The sequence below is a fragment of the Marmota flaviventris genome, chromosome 1, assembly GCF_047511675.1.
Source record: "Marmota flaviventris isolate mMarFla1 chromosome 1, mMarFla1.hap1, whole genome shotgun sequence".
Lineage (NCBI taxonomy): Eukaryota > Metazoa > Chordata > Mammalia > Rodentia > Sciuridae > Marmota > Marmota flaviventris.
The window spans coordinates 11,502,242-11,511,794 of NC_092498.1; the positions used below are offsets into that span (position 1 = coordinate 11,502,242).

At 38.4% G+C, this 9,553-nt stretch overlaps 1 protein-coding gene across 5 annotated transcripts in view; it reads left to right on the plus strand.

Annotated features, from left to right (window-relative positions):
* The window catches only part of Tpk1 (thiamin pyrophosphokinase 1), a 339,523-nt gene extending 330,658 nt beyond the window's left edge, over window positions 1–8,865 (plus strand). For all 5 annotated transcript variants that reach the window (XM_027943417.2, XM_071611250.1, XM_071611276.1 and 2 more), the window contains one exon: window positions 7,049–8,865. In XM_027943417.2, coding sequence (XP_027799218.1) covers window positions 7,049–7,167 — 119 coding nt within the window. In that variant the 3' untranslated portion in view covers window positions 7,168–8,865. The remainder of the gene's footprint in view (window positions 1–7,048) is intronic.
* Window positions 8,866–9,553: the final 688 nt, after the last annotated feature.

Here is a 9,553-nt window from a genome sequence, read left to right on the forward strand (position 1 = left end):
ATCCCACTTACTTGGGACTAACCCCGCTTTGGTCGCGGATCCCACTTACCTGGGACTAACCGGTGCACCACCCCTGACTGCTGAAAGTTCTGGTTCCCGGGTTTCGGCACCACTTGTCGCGACCCCTTGCCCGCAAGGAAGACGCAACTCAGGAATCTTCTTTCAGCAGTTTATTCAGGTCCTTGATATTTCTTCTTCTTCCTCTCGGATGCCCCTCCCAGCCTTAATAAAGCATCTCAAGCCCCAATGCAAAGCTGCCACGTGGAGCTTTCTCATAGGGTGGTGAAAAATCATGTGCCAACTCTCCCAAATAAGGAGTTGTTTGTCACAGACCACAGCGGAGCTAGCGCCATCTTGTAATGGCGACCATAGTCTGCAGAAACGGCAGAAGCGGCTCACCACATCAGCCAGTGGTTTGACTGTCCTTGGTGGGTCTTACCTGACCCAGTGACCACAAGGGTGGCTGCACCATGTGCCTGTGTCCCTACTCCCATCATTTCCCTTGAGGAGTTGGCTCTTTCTTCTGTAAATCCACCTGCCTCTGGGGATTCTTTCAATTATTCACATAGTGTAGTGCATTCCTCTCAGTGTTCTTTTCTATTTCCCCAGCGCCTGGGTCCCTTCCCCCTGCCTAAATCACTTCTTGAGCACTCTCTCCTTTTATGGAACAAGGTATTTCAGGCTCACCCTCTACTTTGCTTGCCCTAGACTAAGAGTCTGAATAATCAGATTATAATGCAAAGTGTGTTCTAGGGAAGCAGTCAAGTCGTTTGTAAATAGAAAAGAGAATTATTAATCTGGTCTGTGGCAGGTGGAACATCAAAGAGCAATACCAGCTAGAAAGTGACATTAGAGTTTAGACTAGAAGGATACAACATGCAAAGAAAAGACTTGTTTTGTTTTGTTTTGTTTTTTCCACAAAGTGAGAGGGACACATAAAATGTTTTCATGGAAGTAGGAAGTTCCTGATCTATGCAAGGACTAGCAAGTAGCATGGGTAGATAACAGGCAAGCAGGAAGTAGCCAGATTATCATGCCCTGCCAAGATGTGTGGTTGGGGCAAGGGAAGCAGTCTGCTTTCTTTTGCTTTAAACATTACCTTTTGGGCAATTAGGGGCCATCAGTTTTGGGGTTTTGTTGATGTTGTTTTTTGTTTGTTTGTTTTTCACATGGGAATGACATAATCAGATCTGGAGTCTGGAGAATTAAGAAGAGGTAAAAAAAATCAGAGAAAGGAGTAGAACTGGAAGATTATGTGCCACACGCGGAGGCAGGGGTCTACTCATTACACACTTTACAGAATGCACTATAGATTCTCCTGGCAATTTTAAGTTAGTTTGTTTAGGGTTTACATTTTTAGCTGTCTTTTCTGCAGAGTCTGCTAGGTACTTCTTAGCCCTCCCCTTGAAGGGCAGTGGACTCAGTCTTTCTCACAAGTGAGCATGTGTTGACCATCGAAGTGTCTCTTGATCCTTTGAATTTGATATACTCTGAGCTTACTGTTCCCTTTGTAACCTGATGACTCAGGTTGATTATGAGTGTGTATCTATATGTGACACGAAATCAGTACCCATAGAGTCAAACCAAAAAGTGATGTCTTACCAGCTTTTCTTCAACACTGGAAAAAGACTGAGGACTTATGAAGTAGAAGCTGGCAAACTGGTGGGAATCAATTATTCATCTCTTTTCACATCAGCTGCGTGGTAAGTGGGGCCACTTGCCACTGGTTTCCTGCCCACCTTACCTCTGAAGCTGCTCAGTGGGCTGTGACTCTCCTGCACTGGTGACAGGAGCCCACTGCTTCTGGAGGCCTCTGATGCCTCCAGCATTGATTCCAAGAGTCAGTACACTATCCACAAGCTACACGTGGCTTAAAATGTGACTTGTCTAAATCAAGATATGCAGTAAATATAAAAATTGATATGTGTCATCAGTGGATTTCATAGTGTAGACAAGGAATAAAAGATATATCATTAATAATTTTGTATTTATGAAGATGATAATAACTTAGATATACTAGGTTAAATAAAATCTTTAGCTTTTTAACTTCTTCTGTTTTTTAATGTGTTCACCAGAAATGTTTACTAGATGTGTGGATCACATATTTACATTTGACCGTGCTGGTATAGACAGACAACTGAAAGTATTTCTTACTTTGATAGATGGTTTCAAACTTGTATTTCTTAAGACTCCAATATAAACATAAACACCAGAAACCATGTATTCAATAGCTCAACACTAGGACTGCTGTGATTTTCCGCCTGTAAGAAATGAAAAGGCAATATATCTATGTCACTTTTGAAAAATTTCAAGAGCAATGCTAAATGTAAACACAACTTTACAAGGAATAACTTTAATAAAAACCACTTCCAGAGTTCATATTTTATAGCATAAATTGGCAATTTTTAGAATAGAATATTTTGCCACAGGTACATAAATATAAAGCATTTTTAAATCTATATGCCAAAAATTGTAAATTATGAAGACCAATAATAGTGAACTTATGGTAGAGACAGTATGGTTTGCATTTCTTTTTAGTGAATAAAATCTAAGTCATATTTTCTTAATGTGTAGCAATTCTCCAAACAGGACAAGAATCTTCAGGGAGGAAATAAGGACTATAAGGGTACGGTGGCTCCATCACATCTTAAAGCCAGTGATGTCCAGTATGTCTAGTCGAGCTCCTAGAACTGAACCTCACATTCCAGCAGGGTCGGAAACCCCAAGAGTCCTTGTAATGGAATGGCCACCCTGGTGGCCATCACAGAGTCAAACTTTAATAACTACAGTCATAGTCATTCCTCAGTGTCCATGCAGGACCAGCCCCAGAACCCCCCATAGATACCAACATCTGGATGCTCAGCCCTTCCTTTAAAAATGGCATAGTATTTGCACATAACCTAAGTACATCCTCCTGCACACTTTAAATCTAGATTACTTATAATACCTATCACATTGTAAACACTACTTAGTAGCGCTACTTAGTAGTACTTAAACTGTACTGTCAAGGAGTGAGGACAAGAAAACAAGGCTGTGTGTGTTCAGTACAGACAGTTTTTCTTTTCTGAGTATTTTTGTGCCATGGTTGGTTGAATTCACAGAGTAGAAGCCATGGATATGGCAGACCAGCTCTCTGTAAACAAATGAATACATACACATACACAGGCCAAGGTGGCACCGAAATGATTTTACAAAGTCGTTCCACAGAAGCTGGCCCACCAGAATTGAGAATTAACCTCATTTCACCTCTCAGCCAGCTATAAATTAATCACTTGAACAAGGCATTTGCTAATTATTCAAATCATGATCTCTCTCTCCCCCTCTCTCCCTCTCTCTTAAGAGAAACCTGGACTATTTTATGGACAGAATAACAATCATAGAAAGCAAGGCAGATGAGAATTTCTTAAATACTTACTGCATGTTAGAATTTGGACCAAATGGTCCACACAACTTCTCTGTGAAGGAGATGATATTATTCACATTTTAAGTTGAGATCACTGAGGCCAGAGTTTAAGTAACTGAGCCCACAGAGTTCACAAATGGGGGAGCCCCAGCTTGCACCTAGGACTGCCTTATTCACCCCATCATGATGGGGTCCTTGTTGCTTTCTCTGTAAAAACTCTGGAGCAGAATAGTCACTTAGGTGCAAAGAAAAAAAAAATGCTTTGCTCTTGGAATCAATGCTGGAGGCATCAGAGGCCTCCAGAATCAGTGGGCTTCTGTCACCAGTGCAGGAGAGTCACAGCCCACTGAGCAGCTTGTAGAGGTAAGGAGGGCAGGAAACCAGTGGCAAGTGGCCCCACTTACCCTGCAGCTGATGTGAACAGAGGTGAATAACTGATTCCCACTAGTTTGCCAGCTTCTACTTCATAAGTCCTCAGTCTTTTTCCAGTGTTGAAGAAAAGCTTGTAAGACATCACCGAACACAGAGTAGCAAGTGGCTGATTCGCACCTTGCCACAGGGGAGGAACACAGGTTGAGATAATGGATTTAAAAATGTAAAATCGATGTCAGTCTTTCTCATATTCTTAAGTTCTACTATTTCTCTAAAATATCAAAACTCAAAAGTTAGGCTATGCCTCCATGTTCCCTAATATATACCCCCTATTAAATTTCACGAGAACCAGTATTCATAGTGTCAAGACTACAAGACAACCTGTCCTCAATACAACTGATGATCGTGGCTGGAAATGAATAGAGAAGACACAGTTTTCACATTCACACAGTGATAGCTGGTTATGTTGGTCATACATCCTATAGTTGCTTACTATCTTACACATGTATCTGTAAATCTTATTCTTGTCTTTTGTTTAAAAAAGGATGTGCTCTGAATAACTGGTTGTCTTGGAGCAACTGTGGTTAGCTAAACTCGACTCTGTGCAAACCTGACTCTAAATTTTCTATCAGTTCATCAAACAATGTTTTGGAAAAGTCCTTTAGGGTAGAAATAAAGAAGTTACTTGTTTTCCCCTGTCTGCATGTAGCTATCTTTCTGCTATTTTCATGCACAGATTGATCATCCCTAATCCCAAAATCCCCAAATTTTTGAGCCTCAGCATGACAGTGCAAGTGGAAAATTACATACCTGACCACATGTGAGGGTAACAGTCAAAAATGCAGGCATGTTAAAAATATTATGTAGAATCACCTTCAGCCTATGTGTATGTGGAATATATATATATATATATATATATATATATATATATATATATATATATATATAACATAAATGAATTTCATATTTGGATCCCAGGATATTTCTCTCACACACACACACACACACACAAATTCCAAAATTTGAAACACTTCTGGTCATAAGCATCTCATATAAGAAAAAAAAAACTGTATTTTATTTCAAGATTGACCCTCCAACATTTGGGGTAGGGGTATTCAATCACAATTTCAAATATTTTTTTCAAAATTTTTTTATTCTTCTAAGAAAGACATGATGTTTTATCCAAAAATATGATTATTTGACTTGGAGATAATATATTCCAAAGTAATTGGCGTGTGACATAGTAAATTGAAATTCATGATTTTGTGTTTCAGCTTATTCATCTTAATTTGATATTTTTACCATACTTTTCTAAAGCTGGAGATTATCAAATACAATTTTCTACCTTTAATCAGTTATAATTGTGTAACTGGTTTTAATGAAACTTTATTACAAAATAAAATAAAAATACAGTTTATAAGCATGGCTAATAGTTGCCTTGCTTAATGCCAAGAAATGTTTCCTGCAGGAAAATATTGCTTGTTCTTATGTCCCAATATAGTCATTGCAGTTAGTTCTTTTCCCATTTAAGAACTAATTAGGATGCTACAGTGTCTTAGAAAAACCAATATGTACAATGTCTGTAACTGTCCCCCAAAACCTAGAATACATAAGTTTACCTTCAGAAAGAAATTATGCAACTACAAACTGGAGGAACATTTTATGCTTTTATCCTTTAAGCTCAGGTAAAAACTAGGATTTTGATCTTATTAGTTTGCAGAATCTTAAAATAGACTGTGTCAAATTCAGCTAGCTTATGTGTACATGTCCTTCCTGAGGGACCTGCTAAAGCATCCTCAATTGTACTTATGATGGATAAGTAGTATGACATGTTCAAATTGCTCCCCAGCTCCTTCCCTTTTGGTTGTTGGGAAACCCTTGAAACCCTGGGCCTGGGATGGGTCTCAGGAAGTCACTTGGTGAGCACCAAGTTACCAGGCAAGACCACCACTCAGGAGAGTCAAGCCTTCTCTTTTCCACAGAGATGCCAAGTGGACTTTATCAAGAATCCCACCATGACAACCAGCACACTCTTTGTGCCAGAATGTCTATATATGCAAATATTGATGCATGCATCACCACCGCTTAGGAACTTTGTATGGCCAGAATCCCAATACTGAAGAGGCAGGAGCTTCTTCCACTGAGTTACAAATTTGTGTCGTGTTTATGTGAGGTGCTACTGTATAGCTTTATGTTTGCATCAATAAAGACATTGACAGCCATAAAACAACTTGAACTTTAATAAATAAACCATGTGAACTGGTAATGCTGACTTTCTCTTATCCAGTAACACCATCTCTGAATTTTTAGAGTGCCTGTTTGAAACTTCAAGGAAAGATGGCAGGCTCCCTCTAGTGGGAAGTGAGCTTTGAGATGGAATCTTTTCCCTCACACTGTAAATCCATGGTTAGGTTTTGTTTGAAGGAAAAGGGACCTCTTCTGACACTGAAGTTTTTATTCCTCTTCAAATTTTACCAAACAAAATATAAGCTATCAAGGAATTTCATAGGACAGTCAGGAGTTCAAGGTCAGTGCTCCTATGTGAACAGAGAAGAAGGTGGTACCAACCTGTGCCTAGGCACTCACTTGCCAGAAATGCAAATCTGTATGTATGAAAGTTATATAACTTAACTGGTAGGGCTTTTACTTTTTACTTTAAGTAGTTTAAATGATGATGTCATCTCTTTATTTTATTGCTGAGTTTAAATGACTTGCTCAAAATCAAATTGAAAGTCTGCCTTGACCATGGAGTTCCTGTTAATTTTAAAGAACATAAGCCATATTCAATGTGTCCAAAAATCTCATGTTTTTCTTTTCTTTATTTTTTTAGATAATCAGCTTTCTGTCATCTATCTTTTATATTTGAAACTAAAATTGTATCCATATTACATTTAATAACGTGTAAAATGTTAATTCTGAATCATCAAGAAAAAATAAAACTGTACCAAGGCAAGGGAGTAAATGACACATTAAAGATGTGGGTTCTTGTTTTACAATTGGTAAAGAAAAAAAGAAAGAAAACAATTCAATGAAATTTATTATTAATATTGGTATACATCCCAAAATGGTAAATAACCAATTCTAGGAAGAATAGTAGTAGCAAGTTATAGACATTTTTAGCTTTAAAACTCTATATCATTTATTTAACCTATTCCATTTCATATATCTTTTATAAAAAGTGTGTGTTTCTTTGCTTTTTTGGTAACTATTGATAAAGTCAGTCTACACTGGAAAAAGTTTTCCTCTCACTAATTTTTTTTTCCCCTCTTACAGCAAATGATGTGCTTGGTTTCGGAACACTGGTCAGTACTTCTAATACCTACGATGGGTCTGGTGTTGTGACTGTGGAGACCAGCCATCCACTCCTCTGGACCATGGCTATCAAAAACTAACCTGCTGACGGGCATCTACTGGTGTGCCTCTGCCTTACCTTATTGCCAATGGTTTATTGCTTTACATGAACAATTCAACCAGGTTTGCAGGAATCTAAACTTCTGCATCGAAGCCCACTTGTTTCAATGATGTGAGGGGCAGAGGACATAATTTAATGATAGAGCACTTTTCTAGCATGCACAGGGCCTTGGGTTCGACCCACCGCACCACAAGACATGAATAAAATAAACAAAGATGTTACTGTTTAGATAATCCAAGTGACACTATAAATGATAGATCTCAATTTTAGTGTGGAAAAATTATGTGTTATGAAAGTAAATCAACTCTATTACATTGATTGGAAAGCTCATGTGGATCATTCCATTATAAAAAAAATCACTACTGATTATTTAATCTTTCCATATATCTTCAAATACTTCTTTTATTTTTGAAGCAGAAAAAAACTTCTGTTGAGGTTCCTCTTAGAATCTAGGCCATCCTTAAATGCCTGACAATGAGGGCTGCCTCTGAGTATCTCCTAATGTTAATTTTTCTACATAATACAATGTTACCTTTTACCTGCAAAAAAGAAATTCTTCCAGATTGGTGTGTTAAAACTGAACCATTTCACCCTGACCTCATTACTGTCTTTAGCATAAATAATAAGTCAAGAATAATTGGCCTAATTGTTAGATTTGAAAATGGTTTTGTAGTCTGTGGGTGAAAGATAAATGACAATTCATGATACCCTGCTTCTGCGTTAAACACCAATTTGAAAGTATGATTGCTAAGTTTTTGTGTGGTGGTGATAATCATCATCATTACAACCTAGATAAAAAAATGTGCAGGGGAAAATTAACTTGTTTTGACATACCTCAGCCTTAAAAAAAATTATGGTTCATAGACCAGTATTTATTCAAATGACCAGAAATTGAATCTAAGATGATCAATGAATATTGTATACCATGGAGACAGAACCTGAAGCCAGTGTTCTTGTTCCAGTCTACTATCAGTCTAAGTTCCCTGGACCCCAGAACTTAGCTATGAAATAGGAGGGGCTGGACACTGTGTATAAGGGGTTCCTTAACACTTCTCAGCGCTCACATTAGCATTTGTAAGTTACTGACATGGCCAGCTTCATCTATCTAGTACATCAAAATGTATTCAGCCAGGCATGGTGGCGCACACCTAAAATCCCAGAGGCTCAGGAGGCTGAGGCAGGAGGATCACAAGTTCAAAACAACAGCAAGGTGTTAAGCAACTCAGTGAGACCCTGTCTCTAAATAAAATACAAAATAGGGCTTAGGATATGACTTGGTGGTTGAGTGCCCCTGAGTTCAATCTCCAGTACAAAAAAAAAAAAAAAAAAAAAAATGTATTCATGTCTCTCTTATGTAGAGACCCTCCTATCTCTTCTACCCTTCCCTATTGTATTTACCAAACCCAATCTTGCCATACAATCCACAGTTTAAGGAGAACCTGCCCAATGTGTTCCATGTACAGAGAGTGCCTATGTCACTATAAGGAAAGTGACCAACAACTGTTTTCTTCTCGGTGCTACACCAGGGTGATGCTCAGATTGCAAATAGAGAATTAAAAGGGATCAGTTAACTATCTTGTGATTCTGAGCAGATAATCATTAAAAATAGTTTTTGATTATGTTATGCAAATATATAAGTTAAAAATCCAGATGTCAAATAAAAAATTATCAATGTTCATGTCTGTGGTCAATTTCTAAGAAAATAATCCATTTTAATCACCTGCATTCATCATGACCAATCTCTCATAATCAGTGTTTCTGTATAAAATGTTGTGCTCAGAGAATGAATTCACATCACTCATCTGACTTCTGAGGGCAAGCCAGGACATTAATACTTCGGATCTCTCTCCACTGCCCCATCTTTTCACATAGAATCACTTGCAAGTTTTCCATCTTCCTTTCTATCCATTCTAAATCCTACAAGGTAAACAGGTGCAACATTTATCTACTTTTAGAGATGGGACAATAGGGGTCCAAAAAGACGAAGGGTAAACCTCTGGTCCATGTGATCTAGGGAGTAACTTCCATGGAGAGAGGTGAGAAGGAGTTTTAATAGCACTGGGTTGCTCTCTGAAATCGTATGAGAGATTTCAGTTCATAATGATGGATTACACAGCTGAGACAGGAAGCTGGGGGGAAGGCTAGTTAAGCACTGGCTCCTCCATTGATTGACTAGTCTAATTCAGAACCTCCAATGGAAAACTTGCCTAATACCTCCACAGTGCCCCACAACACATGCCCCAAAGGGAACCAGGAGAGAGGAGGAGTGGCCAGAGTGACCACGGTCTCAGCCCTTGTTACAACTTTCTACTTGATTGGAAGTTGAGGCTCAGTCATGTTTACTAGAAGTACACTCACAACTTACA